Here is a 22780-nt window from a genome sequence, read left to right as displayed (position 1 = left end):
GTCTCCTCACTGTCTCCTCCTCACTGTCTCCTCACTGTCTCCTCACTGTCTCCTCCTCACTGTCTCCTCCTCACTGTCTCCTCCTCACTGTCTCCTCCCTGTCTCCTCCTCACTGTCTCCTCACTGTCTCCTCACTGTCTCCTCACTGTCTCCTCCTCACTGTCTCCTCCTCACTGTCTCCTCACTGTCTTCTCCTCACTGTCTCCTCCTCCCTGTCTCCTCACTGTCTCCTCACTGTCTCCTCCTCACTGTCTCCTCACTGTCTCCTCCTCACTGTCTCCTCACTGTCTCCTCCTCACTGTCTCCTCACTGTCTCCTCCTCCCTGTCGCCTCCTCCCTGTCTCCTCCCTGTCTCCTCACTGTCTCCTCACTGTCTCCTCACTGTCTCCTCACTGTCTCCTCCCTGTCTCCTCACTGTCTCCTCCTCACTGTCTCCTCCCTGTCTCCTCACTGTCTCCTCCTCACTGTCTCCTCACTGTCTCCTCCTCACTGTCTCCTCACTGTCTCCTCCTCACTGTCTCCTCCTCACTGTCTCCTCCCTGTCTCCTCACTGTCTCCTCCTCCCTGTCTCCTCCCTGTCTCCTCACTGTCTCCTCCTCACTGTCTCCTCACTGTCTCCTCCTCTCTGTGTTCCCTCTCCCCTCCACCAGGAGGCGTCCTTTGAGTACCTGCAGAACGAGGGAGAGCGCCTCCTGCTGGAGGCCATGGACGAGCTGGAGGTGGCCTCCAGCCACACCGTCCACCGCACCGACTGCAACCACATCTTCCTCAACTTCGTGCCCACCGTCATCATGGACCCCTCCAAGGTACGGCCCCTGGGGCCACTCTCTGACGGACCCACCGCGGGGTGTAGTGTACAGTGTGTAGTGTGTAGCGTGTAGTGTACAGTGTGTAGTGTACAGTGTGTAGTGTGTAGCGTGTAGTGTACAGTGTGTAGTGTACAGTGTGTAGTGTACAGTGTGTAGTGTACAGTCCAATGATCCTCCTCCTCCTCCTCCTGCTCCTCCTCCTCCTCTTCCTCATGTCCTCCTCCTCCTCCTCCTCCAGATCGAGGAGTCCGTGCGCTCCATGGTGATGCGCTCCTCTTCCTCATGTCCCCCTCCTCCTCCTCCTCCTCCTCCAGATTGAGGAGTTGTTGCGCTCCATGGTGATGCGCTCCTCTTCCTCATGTCCCCCTCCTCCTCCCCCTCCTCCTCCTCCCCCTCCTCTCCTCCTCCTCCTCCTCTTCCTCCTCCTCCTCCTCCTCCTCCTCCTCCTCCTCCTCCTCCAGATCGAGGAGTCCGTGCGCTCCATGGTGATGCGCTCCTCTTCCTCATGTCCCCCTCCTCCTCCTCCTCCTCCTCCAGATCGAGGAGTCCGTGCGCTCCATGGTGATGCGCTCCTCTTCCTCATGTCCCCCTCCTCCTCCTCCTCCTCCAGATCGAGGAGTCCGTGCGCTCCATGGTGATGCGTTACGGCAGCCGTCTCTGGAAGCTGCGGGTGCTGCAGGCCGAGCTGAAGATCAACATCCGCCTGACGCCCACCGGCCACCAGGTCCCCGTCCGCCTCTTCCTCACCAACGAGTCGGGCTACTACCTGGACATCAGCCTGTACAAGGAGGTCACCGAGCCCGCCTCCGGACAGGTGAGACCCCCACTAGACCCCTCCAGAGCCCTGCTCTGGACAGGTGTGACCCCCCTCTAGAACCCCCTCTAGACCCCCCTCTAGACCCCCCTCTCGTCCCCTCTAGACCCCCCTCTAGACCCCCTCTAGACCCCCCTCTAGACCCCCCTCTAGTCCCCTCTAGACCCCCCTCTAGTCCCCTCTGGACCCCCCTCTAGACCCCCTCTAGACCCCCCTCTAGTCCCCTCTAGACCCCCCTCTAGACCCCCCTCTAGACCCCCCTCTAGACCCCCTCTAGACCCCCCTCTAGACCCCCTCTAGACCCCCTCTAGACCCCCCTCTAGACCCCCCTCTAGACCCCTCTAGACCCCCTCTAGACCCCCCTACTGCCCTTCTCCGGACAGGTTGGAGTCAGGAGGACCTCAATCATGTGGTCATCATCAAAGAAACGTCTATTTTATTTCTTATTCCATGCTATCTATCATCTCTTATAGGATCTTATTATCCCGGCTCTCATACCTGTGGAAGGACAACGAAAGTCATTTGTATTATCAGTTGAAGCACTTTGCAAAGCACTAGTTTGGAAAAGGCCCTCTATAAATAAGCTGTTATCATCAACTATAATGATTAATAGTTGTGTTATTGTTTCTAACCCGACGGTGACTCTGGCCCCAGATCATGTTCCAGTCGTACGGGGACAAGCAGGGCCCGCTGCACGGCATGCTGATCAACACGCCCTACGTCACCAAGGACCTGCTGCAGGCCAAGCGCTTCCAGGCCCAGAGCCAGGGCACAACCTACGTCTACGACTTCCCCGAGATGTTCCGACAGGTACCCGCTGTTCGATGCCCGGCTCCTCCTCGAGTGTGGAGGTGTCCCTGAGCGAGGCACCTCACCCTGACTGCTCCTGACCAGCTGGCTGCCGCCCTGCGTGGCTGACACCGCCGTCGGTGTGTGAATGGGTGAATGAATGGGTGAATGAATGTGCGTATGAATGGCTGAATGAATGTGTGTATGAATGGGTTAATGAATGGGTGAATGAATGGGTGAATGCAGGCCATATTGTGAAGCTTTGAGTGGCCACTGGTTACAAACGCTCTCTATAAATGCAGTTCACCGTTTATGAACCCCAGGTGGTGGCAGGTCACAGAGAACACCTGCTCCGTGATCTCATGGAGGTCATGGGGTCATCAGGGTCAGTAGGTTCCTCCTCTGCGCCCCCCAGCCCTCCTAAGCCCCCCCCCCCCCCGTCTGTCTGCGTCCCTAGGCGCTGTTCAAGCAGTGGGGCCCCGGGGACCGCTGCCCCAAGGACGTGCTGCTGTGCACAGAGCTGGTCCTGGACTCGGAGGGAGGCCTGGCCCAGATAAACCGGCTCCCCGGGGACAACGACGTAGGCCGCGCTCCATCAGACACATTCAGACGCGTCAGACACTCTCACAGACACGTCACAGACACACTCACAGACGCGTCAGACACACTCACAGATACATCACAGACACAGACACAGTCCATCCCCCTCTCCTCCATGTTGTTCAGTCTGGACTGGGTAGTTAATGTTGAAGGGGGAAAAGTTGACATATTTCATATACTGGATATAGAATACCGCAAATTCTGAAATCCCGTGAACAAGGTTTTCCCTCCGCGCCATTCATCAACCCGAAGTTTGAATTCCGAACTTCCAATCCGACGTCTGACCTTGGGGTCCTTGTTAGTGAGGGTCTCTCTTGGTAACGTTCCCACCGCTGCCCCCCCCCCCGGCCAGGTGGGCATGGTGGCGTTCCGCATGAGGATGAAGACCCCCGAGTACCCGGGGGGGCGTGAGGTCATCGTGATCTGCAACGACATCACCCACCTGATCGGGTCCTTCGGGCCCCAGGAGGACGAGCTGTTCCTCCGGGCATCGGAGCTAGCCCGGGCCGAGGGGCTGCCCCGCGTCTTCATCGCAGCCAACAGCGGCGCCCGCATCGGCCTGGCCGACGAGGTCCGCGGCATGTTCCAGGTGGCCTGGATCGACCCCGCCGACCCCTACAAGGTGAGGCTGGGACGGGGGACCCCTGAGCGGGTTAGAACAGGTCCTCTGACAAGGACGTACAGAGCGCTGTAGCTTAAACTGAGGACGTACAGAGCGCTGTAGCTTAAACTGAGGACGTACAGAGCGCTGTAGCTTAAACTGAGGACGTACAGAGCGCTGTAGCTTAAACTGAGGACGTACAGGGCGCTGTAGCTTAAACTGAGGACGTACAGAGCGCTGTAGCTTAAACTGAGGACGTACAGGGCGCTGTAGCTTAAACTGAGGACGTACAGAGCGCTGTAGCTTAAACTGAGTACGTACAGAGCCCTGTAGCTTAAACTGAGGACGTACAGAGCGCTGTAGCTTAAACTGAGGACGTACAGGACACTGTAGTTTAAACTGAGGACGTACAGAGCGCTGTAGCTTAAACTGAGGACGTACAGAGCGCTGTAGCTTAAACTGAGGACGTACAGGACACTGTAGTTTAAACTGAGGACGTACAGGGCGCTGTCGCTTAAACTGAGTTCCTCTGATGACGTACAGAGCGCTGTAGTTTAACGTGAGTTCGTACAGAGCGCTGTAGTTTAACGTGAGTTCATACAGAGAACGGTAGTTTAACGTGAGTTCGTACAGAGCGCGGTAGTTTAACGTGAGTTCGTACAGAGCGCTGTAGTTTAACGTGAGTTCGTACAGAGCGCTGTAGTTTAACGTGAGTTCTTACAGAGCGCTGTAGTTTAACGTGAGTTCTTACAGAGCGCGGTAGTTTAACGTGAGTTCGTACAGAGCGCGGTAGTTTAACGTGAGTTCTTACAGAGCGCTGTAGTTTAACGTGAGTTCGTACAGAGCGCGGTAGTTTAACGTGAGTTCTTACAGAGCGCTGTAGTTTAACGTGAGTTCGTACAGAGCGCTGTAGTTTAACGTGAGTTCGTACAGAGCGCGGTAGTTTAACGTGAGTTCGTACAGAGAGCGGTAGTTTAACGTGAGTTCTTACAGAGCGCTGTAGTTTAACGTGAGTTCGTACAGAGAGCGGTAGTTTAACGTGAGTTCGTACAGAGCGCTGTAGGTTAACGTGAGTTCGTACAGAGCGCTGTAGGTTAACGTGAGTTCCTCCGCAGGGCTTCAAGTACCTGTACCTGACGCCCCACGACTACACCCGCATCAGCGCCACCAACTCAGTGCACTGCCGCCACGTGGAGGAGGGCGGGGAGTCCAGGTAACGGGGCGACCCTCTTACAGTACAGTCACCAGCAGCTGGGATGGTTCTCCAGTTATACTGGGATACAGCTGATCAACCCGCCTCCAGAGGTCTGGGCTCCAGCTGATTGACAGGCTCTCCTCAGGTACATCATCACTGACATCATCGGGAAGGACGACGGGCTGGGGGTGGAGAACCTCCGCGGCTCGGGGATGATCGCCGGGGAGACGTCGCAGGCCTACAACGAGGTCATCACCATCAGCATGGTAGGACCCGGGGTCTCTGCTGCCTGTCCTGTCCTGTCCTGTCCTGTCTGATGGTCTGTCTGGCTGTAGACCACCGTAGCGTGTGTTTATTTATGTGCTTCATGGTGGTAGTGGACAAGGTGAAACACACTCACTATCCCTCACTCACTATCACTCTCTTACTCACTATCAACATCACTAATTCACTATCACTCACTCTTACACTCAAACTCACACCCACTGTTTAAACAAGGTCATCATAACACGATCTGATTGGTCCTGGCGTACACCATGTTTAGATGAAGTCATCATAACACGATCTGATTGGTCCTGGCATACACCATGTTTAGATGAGGTCATCATAACCCCTTCTGATTGGTCCTGGCATACACCATGTTTAGATGAGGTCAGCATAACCCCTTCTGATTGGTCCTGGCGTACACCATGTTTAGATGAGGTCATCATAACCCCTTCTGATTGGTCCTGGCGTACACCATGTTTAGATGAGGTCATCATAACCCTTTCTGATTGGTCCTGGCTGCAGGTGACGTGCCGGGCCATTGGCATCGGGGCGTACCTGGTGCGTCTGGGCCAGAGGGTGATCCAGGTGGAGAACTCCCACATCATCCTGACCGGGGCGGGCGCCCTCAACAAGGTCAGACCTCCTGCACCGCGGGTCCCATCGGGGCGCTGCCGTCAGCCACTGGTCATACTGGGCTTACTGGTCTGGTCTTGGCCATGCATTGGATTGAACAATTCAGACCACAAACCTCATCAAATGTATTTAAAGAGACGCACCTAGAGATGGTCCACCTGCACTAATCTAGGATTATATATTACAACCCATTTAATTTAAACAGGAAGATCTACTGCTCAGGGAGGTCGACTCCCAGTCTGATGGTCATGGGTTCGAACCCCAATGTGTTATCCTACCTCGTGTTAGGGTTCTACTGTTTGAGTTCTCTAGCCATGAACAGCACCTTGAAGTGGTGTGTGTGTGTGTGTGTGTGTGTGTGTGTGTGTGTGTGTGTGTGTGTGTGTGTGTGTGTGTGTGTGTGTGTGTGTGTGTGTGTGTGTGTGTGTGTGTGTGTGTGTGTGTGTGTGTGTGTGTGTGTAGGTGCTCGGCCGGGAGGTGTACACCTCCAACAACCAGCTGGGGGGGGTCCAGATCATGCACAACAACGGGGTCACGCACACGGCCGTACCCGACGACTTCGAGGGCGTGTTCACCATCCTGCAGTGGCTCTCCTACATGCCCAAGGTCTGGAATCACCCGGGAACAATGTCCTCATGTCTGTACACCGGGAATAATGTCCTCATGTTCACTCTGGACACCGGGACGGTGCATGACATGGTGCTGCTGTTTCCCTGTGGTCACATGACATGGTGCTGCTGTTTCCCTGTGGTCACATGACGTGGCGGTGCTGTTTCCCTGTGGTCACATGATGTGGTGCTGCTGTTTCCCTGTGGTCACATGACATGGTGCTGCTGTTTCCCTGTGGTCACATGACGTGGCGGTGCTGTTTCCCTGTGGTCACATGACGTGGTGGTGCTGTTTCCCTGTGGTCACATGATGTAGCGGTGCTGTTTCCCTGTGGTCACATGACGTGGTGCTGCTGTTTCCCTGTGGTCACATGACGTGGTGGTGCTGTTTCCCTCTGGTCAGAACAACACGGCCCCGGTACCTGTGGTCGCTCCCACCGACCCCGTGGACCGAGAGATCGACTTCACCCCCACCAAGACCCCCTACGACCCGCGCTGGATGCTGGCAGGACGCCCCCACCCCAGTGAGTCACGCCCCCCTTCAATCGTAGGCCCCCTTCAGTATAAGTCCTGCCCCCTTCAGTCATAGGCCCGCCCCCCTTCAGTCGTAGGTCCACCCCCTTCAGTCCTATACCCGCCCTGTTTCAGTCTTAGTCCTGCCCCCTTCAGTCATAGGCCCGCCCCCTTCAGTCGTAGGTCCGCCCCCCTTCAGTCGTAGTCCCGCCCCCCTTCAGTCGTAGTCCCGCCCCCCTTCAGTCGTAGTCCCGCCCCCCTTCAGTCGTAGTCCCGCCCCCCTTCAGTCGTAGGCCCGCCCCCCTTCAGTCATAGCTTCTCTCTCCCCTTCAGTCGTAGGCCCGCCCCCACCCCAGTGAGTCCCGCCCCCTTCAGTCGTAGTCCCGCCCCCACCCCAGTGAGTCCCGCCCCCTTCAGTTTATTATCTCTCGTTCAGCAGAACTCTGTTGTAATAAATGTCTGAGATGCCGTCCCCACTCTAAGGGGCGGGTCAGGGGGTATGGGGGTTAGGGGGTACGGGGATACGGGGGTCCCCCACCTCCACTGCAGGTAGACCGGTCTTTGTGGGGTTCAGACCCCAGAACAGCTCAGCCGGGCCTAAACCCCCTCCCCTCTAAAGCCCCCCCCCTTCTAACCACTCATCACCTGTTTACTTCCTGTTTACCTCCTGGTTCTGATGTTGTTGTTGTTGTTGTGTAGCGGTGAAGGGGGCGTGGCAGAGCGGGTTCTTCGACCACGGCTCCTTCATGGAGATCCTGGGGTCCTGGGCGCTGACGGTGGTGGTGGGCCGAGCGCGGTACGACCTCCGACCTCCGACCCCCACATCCTCCCGCGGCCGCTGGGGGTCAGGCGTCTGACCTTTCGTCTCCCCACTGCAGGCTAGGAGGCATCCCGCTGGGGGTCATCGCCGTGGAAACGCGCGCCGTGGACCTCACCGTCCCCGCCGACCCCGCCAACCTGGACTCTGAGGCCAAGGTAGGACCTCCCCCGGTCCCGGTGGTCCGGACCGGGTCCCGGTGGTCCGGACCGGGTCCCTGTGGTCTGGACTGGACCGGGTCCCAGTGGTCCGACCGGGTCCCAGTGGTCTGGACCGGGTTCCAGTGGACTGGACCGGGTCCCAGTGGTCTGGACCGGGTCCCAGTTGACTGGACTGGGTCCCAGTTGACTGGACTGGACCGGGTCCCAGTGGTCTTGACTGGACCGGGTCCCAGTGGACTGGACTGGACCGGGTCCCAGTGGTCTGGACCGGGTCTGGACTGGACCGGGTCCCAGTGGTCCGGACTGGACCGGGTCCCAGTGGTCCGGTCTGGACCGGGTCCCAGTGGTCCGGTCTGGACCGGGTCCCAGTGGTCCGGTCTGGACCGGGTCCCAGTGGTCTGGACCGGGTCCCAGTGGTCTGGACCGGGTCCCAGTGGTCTGGACTGGACCGGGTCCCAGTGGTCTGGACCGGGTCCCAGTGGACTGGACTATTTTTTAATTCTCAACTCTTGTATGCTCAGCAACGGTCGATTATCAAAAGTAATTCACCGCCGGAAGTTGTGATGGGCCATTCAAGTGAACGGAGCGTTCCACAGTATTGAGAAGAGCCGTGTACTAACGGTGGTTATTGATCCCCTGGTTATTGATCCCCTGGTTATTGATCCCTGGTTATTGACCCCCTGGTTATTGATCCTCTGGTTATTGATACCCGGTTATTGACCCCCTGGTTATTGATCCCCTGGTTATTGATCCCCTGGTTATTGATCCCTGGTTATTGATCCCCTGGTTATTGATCCCCTGTCCAGTTCCTGCAGCAGGCAGGGCAGGTGTGGTTCCCCGACTCTGCGTTCAAGACGGCCCAGGCCATCAGCGACTTCAACCGCGAGCGCCTGCCCCTCATGGTGTTCGCCAACTGGAGGGGCTTCTCCGGGGGCATGAAGGGTACCTGCACCTCTAAACATTCTCCTCCTCTCTCCTCTCTCCTCTCTCCTCTAAACGTTCTCCTCCTCTCCTCCTCTCTCCTCTAAACGTTCTCCTCCTCTCTCCTCTCTCCTCTAAACGTTCTCCTCCTCTCTCCTCTCTCCTCTAAACGTTCTCCTCCTCTCTCCTCTCTCCTCTCTCCTCTAAACGTTCTCCTCCTCTCTCCTCTCTCCTCTCTCCTCTAAACGTTCTCCTCCTCTCTCCTCTCTCCTCTAAACGTTCTCCTCCTCTCTCCTCTAAACGTTCTCCTCCTCTCCCCTCTCTCCTCTAAACGTTCTCCTCCTCTCTCCTCTCTCCTCTCTCCTCTAAACGTTCTCCTCCTCTCTCCTCTAAACGTTCTCCTCCTCTCCCCTCTCTCCTCTAAACGTTCTCCTCCTCTCTCCTCTCTCCTCTATACGTTCTCCTCCTCCCTCCTCTCTCCTCTAAACGTTCTCCTCCCTTCTCCCCCTCTGCTCCTCAGACATGTACGACCAGATCCTGAAGTTCGGGGCGTACATCGTGGACGCACTGCGGGCCTTCCAGCAGCCCGTGCTGGTGTACATCCCCCCCCACGCAGAGCTGAGGGGGGGGTCCTGGGTGGTGATCGACCCCACCATCAACCCCCACTGCATGGAGCTCTACGCCGACCAGGAGAGCCGGTACGCTGCCCACGGGCCCTCCTCTTGTTTAACATATAACTTAAATATGCACTTAAAATAGTACTCAGCATCACTTAGCGTCATATGGCGTCTTATCCTAGCTATCGTTGTTGACTACGGGGAATGGGTTAACCTAGTGACCTGCTTGGCGCTTGGTTCTGTGAACATCCTTGATATATGGTGGTTTCTCTTTCTTCTGACTAATGGACTTATTTTAAGTCTATCTGGATAAAAGCGTCTGCAGAATGCCCTGATGTAGATGTGAGTACAGGTGACGACAGCGTCTGTCTACTGTCTATAGTTGATCCAACATCTGGAGCCTGAGTAACGCTCTGTCCTGAGTAACGCTCTGTCCAGAGTAACGCTCTGTCCAGAGTAACGTTCTGTCCTGAGTAACGCTCTGTCCAGAGTAACACTCTGTCCTGAGTAACACTGTCCTGAGTAACGCTCTGTCCAGAGTAACGCTCTGTCCAGAGTAACGCTCTGTCCTGAGTAACGCTCTGTCCAGAGTAACGCTCTGTCCTGAGTAACGCTCTGTCCTGAGTAACGCTATGTCCTGAGTAACGCTATGTCCTGAGTAACGCTCTGTCCAGAGTAACGCTCTGTCCAGAGTAACGTTCTGTCCTGAGTAACGCTCTGTCCAGAGTAACACTCTGTCCTGAGTAACACTCTGTCCTGAGTAACGCTCTGTCCAGAGTAACGCTCTGTCCAGAGTAACGCTCTGTCCAGAGTAACGCTCTGTCCTGAGTAACGCTCTGTCCAGAGTAACGCTCTGTCCAGAGTAACGCTCTGTCCTGAGTAACGCTCTGTCCAGAGTAACGCTCTGTCCTGAGTAACGCTCTGTCCTGAGTAACGCTATGTCCTGAGTAACGCTATGTCCTGAGTAACGCTCTGTCCAGAGTAACGTTCTGTCCTGAGTAACGCTCTGTCCTGAGTAACGCTCTGTCCTGAGTAACGCCCGGTCCTGAGTAACGCTCTGTCCCGTGTCCAGGGGGGGCGTGCTGGAGCCCGAGGGGACGGTTGAGATCAAGTTCAGGAGGAAGGAGCTGCTGAAGACCATGAGGAGGTTGGACCCCCTGTACGCCGGCCTGACCGACCAGCTGGGTGAGGAAGGGGAACGGGTTAACCTAGTGATGGTTAGTGCTGGGCACCTGGTTCTATAACATCCTTAGAGTACCGACTGTAGAGATAGGTTGTTGTTTCTCTTTCTCCTCTTTCTCCTGACAAATGGACTTATTGTGAGTCTCTTTGGATAAAAGCCTCTGCTAAACGCCCCGAGGGTCACTCTTCTTAAGGAGGTCCTCAGGCCCTGACCCTCTAAGAGCTGGTATCTCCTGGAGGAGGTTCTCAGGGTCTGGTATCTCCTGGAGGCCCTCCGGCCCTGTCCCTCAGGGTCTGGTCTCTCCTGGAGGAGGTCCTCAGGGTCTGGTCTCTCCTGGAGGCCCTCCGGCCCTGTCCCTCAGGGTCTGGTCTCTCCTGGAGGAGGTCCTCAGGGTCTGGTCTCTCCTGGAGGAGGTTCTCAGGGTCTGGTCTCTCCTGGAGGTCCTCGGGCCCTGACCCTCTGAGGTGCTCCTGTCCCCCCAGGGTCTCCGGACCTCCCTGAGAAGGAGCGCGAGGCCGTGGAGGGGCAGCTCCGGGCCCGGGAGGAGTTCCTGCTGCCCATCTACCACCAGGTGGCGCTGCAGTTTGTGGACCTCCACGACACGCCCGGCCGCATGCAGGAGAAGGGCGTCATCACTGTGAGTCCGGCCCGTCCTGTCCCCCGTGGGTCTCGTTAAGGAGCGACACAGGGCAGGCTTTATTGTACACACAGCGTCACCGTGGGAACAAGGCAACACGCACCGTTAGTTATTGACAAACATGCACTTATTGAGCATGAAAAACATATTATAAAAAAATATATATATTTGTATGCCATACCACACTTAGTGTTCTATCTTTTAATAAAATGTATTTATTTTTTCGGATAATCCTGAGTTGAACAATGCTAACAATTTCCTCCCTGGGATGGAGACATGAATCTGAATGAATTGGGTGTTTACATTCTGGTCTTAAGAGAGGCTGGACACAATAAAGAGGTGTGTGTGTGTGTGTGTGTGTGTGTGTGTGTGTGTGTGTGTGTGTGTGTGTGTGTGTGTGTGTGTGTGTGTGTGTGTGTGTGTGTGTGTGTGTGTGTGTGTGTGTGTGTGTGTGTGTGTGTGTGTGTGTGTGTGTGTGTGTGACAGGACATCCTGGAGTGGAGGAACGTGCGGAGCTTCTTCTACTGGCGGCTGCGGCGCCTCCTGCTGGAGCAGGTGGTGAAGCGCAGCATCCAGCAGGCTAACCCTGACCTCAGCGACGGACACCTGCAGCCCATGCTGCGCCGCTGGTTCGTGGAGACGGAGGGCACCGTCAAGGTAGGTTGGAGCGCAGGGGGGGGGGGGGGGGGCTGTCCGTCACCAGGGTATGATATTGCTCAAGACCCCTCCCCCCTTCAGCCGGCCTGGGGGGTGGGCTGCGGGACTGTTATGTGAAGCAGCAGTAGGGTCCCCAGGTGTGTGGGGGGTCCCGGGCTTTAGGGGTCCAGGTCTGGTGGGGGTCCAGGCAGTGTGCGAAATACCCGTCACTATTCGGGGGGTCCCCATCCCCCGATTGTTGCGCAATGCCGATCTAAATGATCTCAATATGCAGTAGGCCTATAACATTACAATGTTTCATTGATACAAGCAATCAGTCTGTAGCCTACATGACAACACACACACGCACACAACAATTGTGGATAATCCAATATGCTATAGTAGCCGATTCGTAAAGCAACACTTCAGCCAATGCAGCCTCCTGCGTCAGGACTGACACAGGAGGCAATAATAACTACGACTACAACAGAATAAATGCCAGGTATAGCCTATCGGAGACTGGCACCCAATCAGTGCACTTGCGAGTGAAAGCCTGCAGAATGACAGATTGTGTGACATTATTGAACCATCCCTCTTCAGCAACTATGATCAGACCGATACATCATTGAACGCATACACAAAGCACATTCGTCCAACCACGGCGGATGCTGACGACATTTTACAGGACAAGCCAAACACCACGGCAGCTCTCTCTCTCGCGCGCGCTCTCTCTTTCGCTCTCGCGTAAACAATTAGGCCTACTCCAACTTGCAAGGCTAGGCTTCTGCACTAAGACCACAACCAACCACAACGCCTTCATAACCATGCAGTATGCCGACACACTCATCTTATGCACAGTGCACCCTATGTCCCAGTTTTATCATCACAATTCAGTCACTGCAGAGATTTAAAAGATAGCCTCCTACCTTAAGTTAGAATGGACCCAAGTGTGTGAGTGATACACTCTGGTTTAGCTTTCGCTTGCTTGCCGTTTTTAGTATGACTTTTCAACATCACGTCTTTCTTCTGTTTGGTGAACATTTTTTTTATTTAAGTGACCATTAGTGACAATAAAATATATATATTTTTTCTTTTGACCCCGGACTTCCCCGTATTTCGCACTCTGGGTCCAAGTCTGGTCCATGGGGGGTAACGTGTGTGTGTGTGTGTGTGTGTGTGTGTGTGTGTGTGTGTGTGTGTGTGTGTGTGTGTGTGTGTGTGTGTGTGTGTGTGTGTGTGTGTGTGTGTGTGTGTGTGTGTGTGTGTGTTCAGGCCTACCTGTGGGACAGTAACCAGGCGGTGGTGGAGTGGCTGGAGAAGCACCTCTCCCGGGAGGACGGGACGCTGTCGGCCGTCAGCGAGAACATCAAGTACCTGAAGAGGGACTACACCCTGAAGCACATCAGGAGGTGGAGCAGACTCACACACGGACGCGCACGCACGCACGCACGCACGCGCACAGACACACATACACACATACACACACACATACACTCACACATACACTCACACATACACACACACACACACACACACACACACACACACACACACACACACACACACACACACACACACACACACACACACACACACACACACACACACACACACACACAGGCAGACACAAATGTGTTACCGCCTACGCACTTCAGTAAGTGCGTGCTTTACATTCAGAATTGTAAGCGACAAACGTTGACCTTAAAGTACATGTAAAGACAATTATTCATGTTTTTATTATGACTTCACAGCTCTGTACTCTGCTATGTACAAAGTATTGAATGTGTTCATATTGTGTCCTGAAAGTGTAAGGTCGATGTAACTTTGTGTGTGTCTTTGTGTGTGTCTGTGTGTCTGTGTGTGTGTCTGTGTCTGTGTTTGTTCCAGCCTGGTCCAAGCCAACCCCGACGTGGCCATGGACTGCATCGTCCACATGAGCCAGAACCTCAGCCCGTCGCAGCGGGCCAAGGTCACCCATCTGCTGGCCTCCATGGACACCAGTTAGGGCGTCACCTTACCCTCGTTGGGCCGACAGACCTCTCACCCTCTAACCATCAGCTCGCTGATCTTCTGACTGAACTCGGCGCCAGTTTGCAGCCGCGTGTAGCCGCTGAATCCAGCGTGACGCTCACTCCTCTGACCGGGGCTGAGTCGGCTTCATCTCAGCTTCCTGTCATGTCACCGGTGAGTTCATGGATCGTTCTTCAGGGTGTTATTGAACGGGGACCTCGTCGCGCTCTCCTCTCCCCTCTGAGCTGAACGCGTTCCTCAGCGGTCGGTAGGGCCCTGCCTTCACAGGCTGGCCTCAAGTCTTCACGGCTTTGGTCTCGGATGTTTAGTCAATGTTGAACATTCTTCAGAATAATGCTCGCACAAAAAACACAGAACTTTACCTTTATGTCAGATCAATGTGCTAAATCTGGGTTAAACAAGCAGCCAGTATGGATTTGTAATTATGATCTAAACATATGATTGTAAAGTGTTCCTATATCACGTTAAATTAGTCTTTGACATTTCATTATGCGTGAGGTCGAATGATTTCATGTTTGGCTCAACTATTTGTGTTACACAAGTATTGTAAAAAGAAATGCAAAAATGTACTATCTATGAATCTGTATTTATCAAGAGTGCTTTAACCTTTAATATCATTATTATTACTATTATTATTTCAATACCGACACCATGATTTCAGTCGTCTCTTTTTAAGTGCCATGAGTTCCCTGATATTTGTTACGTTGGTGATATTTAATGCCTGATCAATAAATGCTAGAATATATAATTGCGTTACGTTTTGAGCCGTTCTTCCACCTCCTCGTTCATCCTCAATGACTAAAGGGGCCAATCGTAACAGGGGTTTTAAACCCTTTTCTCTGAGCCAATCACAAGGAAGAGTGTTGCCGTGACATCTTGTTTGGACCCATGTGACACCATCTGCTGTTTTTTTCAAATAAAGGTTATTTTTGATAAAGACAAAGAGGATTCCCGTTTGATTCAGCCTTGGTTTAGTGTTTATTCCGGTCAGTGATTGATTATATTAACATGTGGTTCGGATGACATTCAGAGTACTTTACAGTGTTGGCACACATTTGGAATCAGTGGGTAAATTCAGTTTGAAGAAAGCTTTTATACGTAGAAAAAACACATTCAAATATATACAGCAAACGTTTGATAAAGTCTTCCCTTCTTGTCCGGCTGCATTTGATATATAAATAAAACACCAGTAATTCCTACCACAAAACGACGTACAGACGGACAGACAGACAGACAGACAGACAGACGGGGAGCTACGGGGTCAGAAAGTACGGTGGAGATAACCTCCGTCCAGGGCGGAGGGTGGTGCGCTGACACCGTCAGGCCTTAGGGCTGTTTGGCAGAGCAGACGTAGTCCTTCCCTTTTTACACAACATGTCTCCTCGCGTTGATTCAAGTCCGTTCACAGTTCTCATCGTCCGTCTCAAATCCTGGAACCTCATTGGTTCCCCAGCTTTGTGTCGACAGACCTCACCGGCACCCGACCAATCAGAACGGCCGTGTCCCGGGGTCTCCCTTTGGTTGGATCCACGGGGTTCATAGTTGTGGATCCTGGCGCCGGATTGGCCGGTGGCGTGCGTGCGCCCTGGCCCCGCCCCTAAAGCAGGGCGATGGGCTTGCTGTTGGCGGGGGCGGCGGCCATGTACTGGGCGGAGAGGGCGTCCAGCGCGGCGTAGGAGGCGTACAGCCCCGTCACCTGCACGTCGCTCAGGGGGGCGGGGGGCAGGGCCAGGCCCCCCAGGTCGCAGTCGGACAGCCGCAGCGGGGAGCTGCTGAAGGTGCCCAGGGCGTCCAGGTTGAAGCTGTCGTCCTTCATCTCCTCCCACAGGTTCCCTGAGGACACAGGAGGACTCACTCATCAACACGGCCTGGGGGGTCGTGGTGCTCCACCCCTGGGGTACATGCACCCTGGGGGGAACATGTACCCCCTAGAGTACATTTACCTCGGGGATCATGGGTATCAGGGAGGCTCCACCCCCTGGGGTACATGTACCCTAGGAGGGACACTGGGGGGAACATGTACCCCCCTAGGGTGCCCCCTAGAGTACATGTACCCTAGGAGGCACCCTGGGAGGAACTTCCTCCATTTCCTTCTACTACTTCCTGTACTTCCTCTATCTCATTGTACTACTTCCTGTCCTCCCTGCTGGGGCACCGACCGTCCCTTTTGGGACCAGAAGGGACGGTCAGGGGTGTGAACGGGGTGTGACCAGGGTGTGAACGGGGTGTGAACAGGGTGTGAGCGTGATGTGACCGGGGTGTGAACAGGGTGTGATCAGGGTGTGAGCGTGATGTGACCGGGGTGTGACCGGGGTGTGAACGGGGTGTGACCGGGGTGTGACCGGGGTGTGACCGGGGTGTGAGCGTGATGTGACCGGGGTGTGAACGTGATGTGACCGGGGTGTGACCGGGGTGTGATCAGGCGGGTACCCGTGGCGCTCCACCCACCTTGGAGGGCGAAGTCCATGATGCTGGGGTCCAGGGCGTCCACCTCGGAGTCGCCCTGCAGGCCGTAGTAGTCGCCCTGGGGCAGCTTCCCGGGGTGCTGCACCATGGGGCTGTGGAGGGGGGGCGTCTGGGCCGGGGCGGGGGACTTGGGGGACATGGGGGCGAGACGGGCCTGCAGGGCGTGGAGCTGGTGCTGCTGATGCTGCTGCTGCTGCTGTTGGTGCTGCTGCTGGTGGTGTTGGTGGTGGTGCTGGTGGTGGTGGTGCATGGGGAGGCACTGGAGGGACAGCGTGACCACGGGCGGGGCCTGCAGCTGGGCGGGGGCGGGGCCGTGGGCGGGGCCGTGGGCGGGGCCGTGGGCCAGCCGCGTCACCCCCGCCTCCGCCTTGCGCCGGCAGCTGTCCGGGCGGTCGGTGATCAGTTTGTCCAGCTCGTCTGAGGGAGGAGGAACCACTGGTCAGGAAACATCCCATAATATCAGAATAAGGACTGCTTACCTCTGAGACCCAATCAACCCGAGACGTTCTCCACTCAGACTCAAAGCACCTCTTCCCAAACGCCGTCTGTTATTAAAGTACCATCGTATCGTAGTGCCTAGCAGGATTATCCAGGGTTAGTTAGGTACCCACCAGGGTTAGTTAGGTACCCCCCAGGGTTAGTTAGGTACCCACCAGGGTCAGTTAGGTACCCACCAGGGTTAGTTAGGTACCCACCAGGGTTAGTTAGGTACCCACCAGGGTTAGTTAGGTACCCACCAGGGTTAGTAAGGTACCTACCAGGGTTAGTTAGGTACCCACCAGGGTTAGTTAGGTACCCACCAGGGTTAGTAAGGTACCCACCAGGGTTAGTTAGGTACCCACCAGGGTTAGTAAGGTACCCACCAGGGTTAGTAAGGTACCCATCAGGGTTAGTTAGGTACCCACCAGGGTCAGTTAGGTACCCACCAGGGTCAGTTAGGTACCCACCAGGGTCAGTTAGGTACCCACCAGGGTTAGTTAGGTACCCACCAGGGTTAGTAAGGTACCCACCAGGGTTAGTTAGGTACCCATCAGGGTTAGTTAGGTACCCACCAGGGTCAGTTAGGTACCCACCAGGGTCAGTTAGGTACCCATCAGGGTTAGTTAGGTACCCACCAGGGTTAGTTAGGTACCCACCAGGGTTAGTTAGGTACCCACCAGGGTTAGTTAGGTACCCACCAGGGTTAGTTAGGTACCCACCAGGGTTAGTTAGGTACCCACCAGGGTTAGATAGTGTTAGCCATGGTTAGTAAGGTACCAGCGTATCTCATGGTTTAAGGTCTAGAGATGGGTTTAGTGTCCTTCCAGGGTTAGCTAGGGTTAGCCCGAGTTAGCTCGGATTAGCCAGGGTTAGCTCGGGTTAGCCGGGGTTAGCTCGGGTTAGCCAGGGTTGTTAAGGCCTCCTAGCAGGGTATTAAGGCCTCCTAGCAGGGTATTAAGGCCTCCTAGCAGGGTATTAAGGCCTCCTAGCAGGGTACCCTAGCAGGGTAATAAGGTGTACCTCCTGGTTTGAGGTCTGGAGGGGGCTTTAGTCTTACCGGGGTTAGCCATGCTGCGGCGGATGGCGGGCAGGTCCTTGCGCTTCCACTTCTGCATCTCCTCCTCCATCTTGTCGATCTTGGCGGGGTTCAGCGCCCAGAGGCAGCCCTTCCTGGACGAGCCGCTCAGCTTGTTCTCCACCTTCTCGAAGCACTTGTTCAGCGACAGGTTGTGTCTGACCGAGTTCTTCCAGCCGTCCGGCGCCGTCTGCACGCGCAGAGACAAAGGCCAGGGGTTAGCTTGGCACCTAAACTAGCTTAGCACTCACACATGGGAGGCGTGCGCGTCAGTACCTTGAAGTAAGGGAAGTGGTCCTTCATGAAGCTGTAGATCTCGCTGACCGGCAGGCTGCCCGTCTTGCTGTTCTTCAGAGCCATGGCGATCAGACAGCTGGCAGGAGAACAAGAACCAACGGGTCAGCTCCACAACCAGCTCACTAATGGATCATGGCTGCCAGAGAACAGATGTTCATAGAACCAGATGCTTGGCACTTGGTTCTATGAACATCCTTCCTGTACCCACAGAGATATATTGTTGTTTCTCTTTCTTCTGACAAATGTACTTATTGTAAGTTGCTTTGGTTAAAAGCGTCTGCTAAATGCTCTCAATGTAAATGTAATGTGTTTCTAATGTGTCTAATGGCTAGTTTCACACCAGAGCCTGAGCTGTTTGCTCAGGCTCCCAGAGGGTCAGGGTTAGGGTCAGGGGTCAGGGTTAGGGGTTAGGGGTCAGGGTCAGGGTTCGGGTCAGGGTTAGGGGTCAGGGGTTAGGGATCAGGGTTAGGGGTCAGGGTTAGGGTCATGGTCAGGGTTTGGGTCAGGGTTCGGGTCAGGGTTAGGGGTTAGGGGTCAGGGGTTAGGGTCAGGGTTAGGGTCATGGTCAGGGTTAGGGTCAGGGTTAGGGGTTAGGGTCAGGGTTAGGGTCAGGGTTAGGGTCAGGGTTAGGGGTCAGGGTTAGGGTCAGGGTTTGGGTCAGGGTTAGGGTCAGGGTCAGGGTTAGGGGTAGGGTCAGGGTGAGTCCTCACCTGTAGGAGTAGATGGGCTTGGGGAAGGCTTTGGGCTGCAGCTCCTGGTTCTGAGGGGCAAGGCGGGGCTGGGTGAACAGACTCTGGCTGCTGAAGGCCACGTTGCTGTAGAGCCCAGCAGGAGAGCACTGGGGGAGAAACAACCAGTCAGAGCCTTCCCTCCCACAGGGAACACCCCACCGCCTCCAGAGAGGAGGAGGGCCGCGTGCTGGTGGGGAGGCCTACCTGTTGTCCCGCCGGCGAGAGGGAGTACACCTGCGGGGGGGCGGGCTGGTAGGTGGAGGCGGGGCAGGGGTACCCGGGGGAGGGCTGGCCGCCGATGGAGAACGGAGACATCTACGCAGAACACACACGGAGACACCAGGATCAGCATGGAGGGCGCTGGGTGCAGTCCCCCACTGGGATACACGTACTGGGTCCAGTCCCCCAGTGGGATACACGTACTGGGTTCAGTCCCCCAGTGGGATACACGTACTGGGTTCAGTCCCCCACTGGGATACACATACTGGGTCCAGTCCCCCAGTGGGATACACGTACTGGGTTCAGTCCCCCACTGGGATACACTCACTGGGTTCAGTCCCCCACTGGGATACACGTACTGGGTCCAGTCCCCCACTGGGATACACGTACTGGGTTCAGTCCCCCACTGGGATACACGTACTGGGTCCAGTCCCCCACTGGGATACACGTACTGGGTTCAGTGCCCCACTGGGATACACTCACTGGGTTCAGTCCCCCATTGGGATACACGTCCTGGGTTCAGTCCCCCAGTGGGATACATGGGGCTGTATTCAAACTACACACTGTGATGCTAGCTGTATTCAAACTACACACTGTGATGCTAGCTGTATTGAAACTACACACTGTGATGCTAGCTGTATTGAAACTACACACTGTGATGCTAGCTGTATTGAAACTACACACTGTGATGCTAGCTGTATTCAAACTACACACTGTGATGCTAGCTGTATTCAAACTACACACTGTGATGCTAGCTGTATTCAAACTACACACTGTGATGCTAGCTGTATTCAAACTACACACTGTGATGCTAAGCTGTATTCAAACTACACACTGTGATGATAGCTGTATTCAAACTACACACTGTGATGCTAGCTGTATTCAAACTACACACTGTGATACATGGGGCTGTGTACAAACTACACACTGATGCTAGCTGTATTGAAACTACACACTGTGATGCTAGCTGTATTGAAACTACACACTGTGATGCTAGCTGTATTCAAACTACACACTGTGATGCTAGCTGTATTCAAACTACACACTGTGATGCTAGCTGTATTGAAACTACACACTGTGATGCTAGCTGTATTCAAACTACACACTGTGATGCTAGCTGTATTGAAACTACACACTGTGATGCTAGCTGTATACAAACTAGTTGTAAACAGGGGGTTCACCCCCACTCTGTGAGGGCATAGGGCCGGTTGTGTAGGTGGTTGACCCACACTCTGTGAGGGCATAGGGCTGTGGTAGTGTACAGGGTTGACCCCCACTCTGTGAGGGCATAGGGCCGGTTGAGTAGGGTTCACTCACACTCCCGGTGTGGGCTGAGAGCAGGTTGACTCCCAGGGGGCCGTGCTGCATGTTGCTCTGCAGGTGGAGCATGGCGGCGTGGGCCCCGGACATCGTCATGTTGAGTTGAGCTGCAGAGACACAGTTTACATTACTATATCTCTATATAGAGATATAGATAGATGTAGATATAGAACTATCTAACTATCTAACTATGGTCATGGTGTTCAGCTGAGCTATAGACACACACACAGTATATATTCAATCTATCTGTCTGTCTGCCTCTCTCTCTCTCGCCCTCTCTCTCTCTCCCTCCCTCCCTCTTTTTCTCTCTCTCCTCTCTCTCCCTATCTCCCCCTCTCTCCGTCCCTCTCTCTCCCTCCCTCTTTTTCTCTCTCTCTCCCTATCTGTCCCTCTCTCCCTTTCTCTCTCCCTATTTCCCCCCCCTCCTCTCTCTCTCGCTATCTCTCTCTCGCCCTCTCTCCCCCCCCCTTTCTCTCACCCTCTATCCCCCTCTCTCTCGCCCTCTCTCTCTCGCCCTCTCCCCCCTCTCTCTCTTCCCCCCTCTCTCTCCTTCTCTCTCTCTCTTCCTCGCCCTCCCTCCCCCCCTCCATCTCTCCCCCCCCCCTCTCTCTCTCTCTCCCCCCCCTCCCTCCCCCCCTCTCTCTCTCTCCCCCCTTCTCTCTCTCGCCCTCTCCCCCCCCCCCTCTCTCTCTCCCCCCCACTCCTTCTCTCTCTCTCTTCCTCCACCTATCAGGGGTCTTAGCCCAGTTCGTCTCAGCCAATCCCAGCAGCCCCCGTCCTGTGGGCGTGTCCTGAGGGCGCGAGGTGCCCTGCTGTCTCACCTGTCTGCTGCTCCAGCAGGCGGGCCCCCGGGGGCCCCTGGGCCCCGTCGCCCAGGCCCCGGCCGTCCACCATCTGCTGCAGGCGGGGGACGTCCACGGAGGTGAGCCACGACAGGGACTGCAGGTCCCCTGGGAGGTCCTCCTCCCGCAGCTGGGAGGGGTCGGTGGTCAGCAGCCTGGGGGGGGGGGGGGGAGGAGGTTAGAGCTGCTGGAGGAGGGGGGGGAGGAGGTTAGAGCTGGTGGAGGAGGGGGGAGGGAGGTTAGAGCTTGTGGAGGAGGGGGGGGGGGGGCTAGAGCTAGTGGAGGGGGGGGGGTTAGAGCTAGTGAGGGGGGGGGGTTAGAGCTGGAGGAGGAGGGGGGGGGGAGGTTAGAGCTGGAGGAGGAGGGGGGGGGGAGGTTAGAGCTGGAGGAGGAGGGGGGGGGGTTAGAGCTAGTGGAGGGGGGGGGTTAGAGCTGGAGGAGGAGGAGGGGGAGGGGGGTGGAGAGGTAGTGGTGCTGGGGGGGAGGATGGGGGGTTAGGGTTAGAGTTAGGAGGGTGGGGGAAGGGGATGGGTGGAGGAGGAAGAGGTGGAGGGGCGTTGGAGAGGTGGGGGTAGGGATGGGGTGGAGGAAGAGGTTTGAGGGGGGCGGGGTAGCGGGGGGGATGGGGAGGGGTGTAGCCGCGGGGCTGGGTGGAGGTGTTTGGGGGGGGGATTGGTTAACGGGCGGGTGGAGGTGATGGAACAGCCCTCAGCCTGTAGAGGTGGGGTTTTGATGCACCACCTTCCGGGTGTGGTGGGTCTCAGGGCTGCGGGGAGAGATAAGGCTCAGGCCACTCCGGGCTCTGAGCTCAGCAGATTAACGCTAACGCCGCTCTTATTAAGCAGTGACAGTTTTAATCAACAAAGGATGGATCAGAAAGCCTTTTCTAACCGTCTTAAATAGCGTCTGCTTGATTTAGTTGTGGTTTTTCAACTCTATGTTAACATCTAAGATTAGGCGTTCTCCCTTTAAAACACGAAACCATTGAGGATCAACATTAAGAGACAAAAACACCACAAAAACACACATTTAAGTGTTAATAGACACAGGATAGGGTCACTTTAATTAATATTTTAGTTAATGTACTGCCGATAATTAATCAGGGTTCAGTGTTTAATCAAAGAGGCTGGAGCAGGAGACTCTCAGTCAACACACTCAGGCCTGCTGCAAGGAGCCCGGTTGCCATGACGATATATTCAGTTACTGTGGACAGTGGAGTGCTCCTCAACGCCTGTAAACCCCCCACCCTGTGTCAGGTGACCGCGGACTCGCGTCACCCATTGGCTGAATCGTAAGTAAACAACGGCGCGCGTTTGAAACACGGGAGCTCAGCACATGGCGCTGCAACAGTTGGCCCGCCTATTGAAAAATGATCACCTATTGTGTCCCAAACGACAAATCTGCCCAGTGGCACGTGTCCCATTGTCTTCCCCAGACCCTCCCTTGATTGTCTCTCCCCCCCTCTCCCCTCTCCCTCCCCCCTTTAACCAGCCCGTGCATTAATCTGGTGGAATGACA

The 22780-nt window shown here is 55.3% G+C and overlaps 2 protein-coding genes across 6 annotated transcripts in view; one reads left to right on the top strand and one right to left on the bottom strand.

The window, feature by feature from the left end:
* Nucleotides 1-14742, top strand: part of acacb (acetyl-CoA carboxylase beta) — a 44532-nt gene extending 29790 nt beyond the window's left edge. For all 5 annotated transcript variants that reach the window (XM_056601725.1, XM_056601723.1, XM_056601724.1 and 2 more), the window contains 19 exons: nt 651-806; nt 1420-1623; nt 2278-2433; nt 2870-2992; nt 3365-3634; nt 4729-4826; nt 4954-5074; nt 5598-5708; nt 6171-6314; nt 6720-6840; nt 7529-7625; nt 7708-7804; nt 8614-8749; nt 9249-9426; nt 10418-10530; nt 11011-11165; nt 11652-11822; nt 13074-13210; nt 13689-14742. In XM_056601725.1, coding sequence (XP_056457700.1) covers nt 651-806; nt 1420-1623; nt 2278-2433; nt 2870-2992; nt 3365-3634; nt 4729-4826; nt 4954-5074; nt 5598-5708; nt 6171-6314; nt 6720-6840; nt 7529-7625; nt 7708-7804; nt 8614-8749; nt 9249-9426; nt 10418-10530; nt 11011-11165; nt 11652-11822; nt 13074-13210; nt 13689-13806 — 2706 coding nt within the window. In that variant the 3' untranslated portion in view covers nt 13807-14742. The remainder of the gene's footprint in view (nt 1-650; nt 807-1419; nt 1624-2277; nt 2434-2869; nt 2993-3364; nt 3635-4728; nt 4827-4953; nt 5075-5597; nt 5709-6170; nt 6315-6719; nt 6841-7528; nt 7626-7707; nt 7805-8613; nt 8750-9248; nt 9427-10417; nt 10531-11010; nt 11166-11651; nt 11823-13073; nt 13211-13688) is intronic.
* A 687-nt stretch (nt 14743-15429) lies between these two features.
* The window catches only part of foxn4 (forkhead box N4), a 12549-nt gene continuing 5198 nt past the window's right edge, over nt 15430-22780 (bottom strand). The window contains exons 3-10 of the mRNA XM_056601738.1: nt 21242-21417; nt 20418-20527; nt 19086-19196; nt 18861-18988; nt 18130-18226; nt 17836-18043; nt 16281-16715; nt 15430-15665 (exon numbers count right to left, since the gene is read on the bottom strand). Coding sequence (XP_056457713.1) covers nt 15430-15665; nt 16281-16715; nt 17836-18043; nt 18130-18226; nt 18861-18988; nt 19086-19196; nt 20418-20527; nt 21242-21417 — 1501 coding nt within the window. The remainder of the gene's footprint in view (nt 15666-16280; nt 16716-17835; nt 18044-18129; nt 18227-18860; nt 18989-19085; nt 19197-20417; nt 20528-21241; nt 21418-22780) is intronic.

The sequence above is a fragment of the Gadus chalcogrammus genome, chromosome 11, assembly GCF_026213295.1.
Source record: "Gadus chalcogrammus isolate NIFS_2021 chromosome 11, NIFS_Gcha_1.0, whole genome shotgun sequence".
NCBI classification, from domain to species: domain Eukaryota; kingdom Metazoa; phylum Chordata; class Actinopteri; order Gadiformes; family Gadidae; genus Gadus; species Gadus chalcogrammus.
Note: the sequence above shows the minus strand (reverse complement) of the source record. Positions and strands in the feature narration are given on the sequence as shown.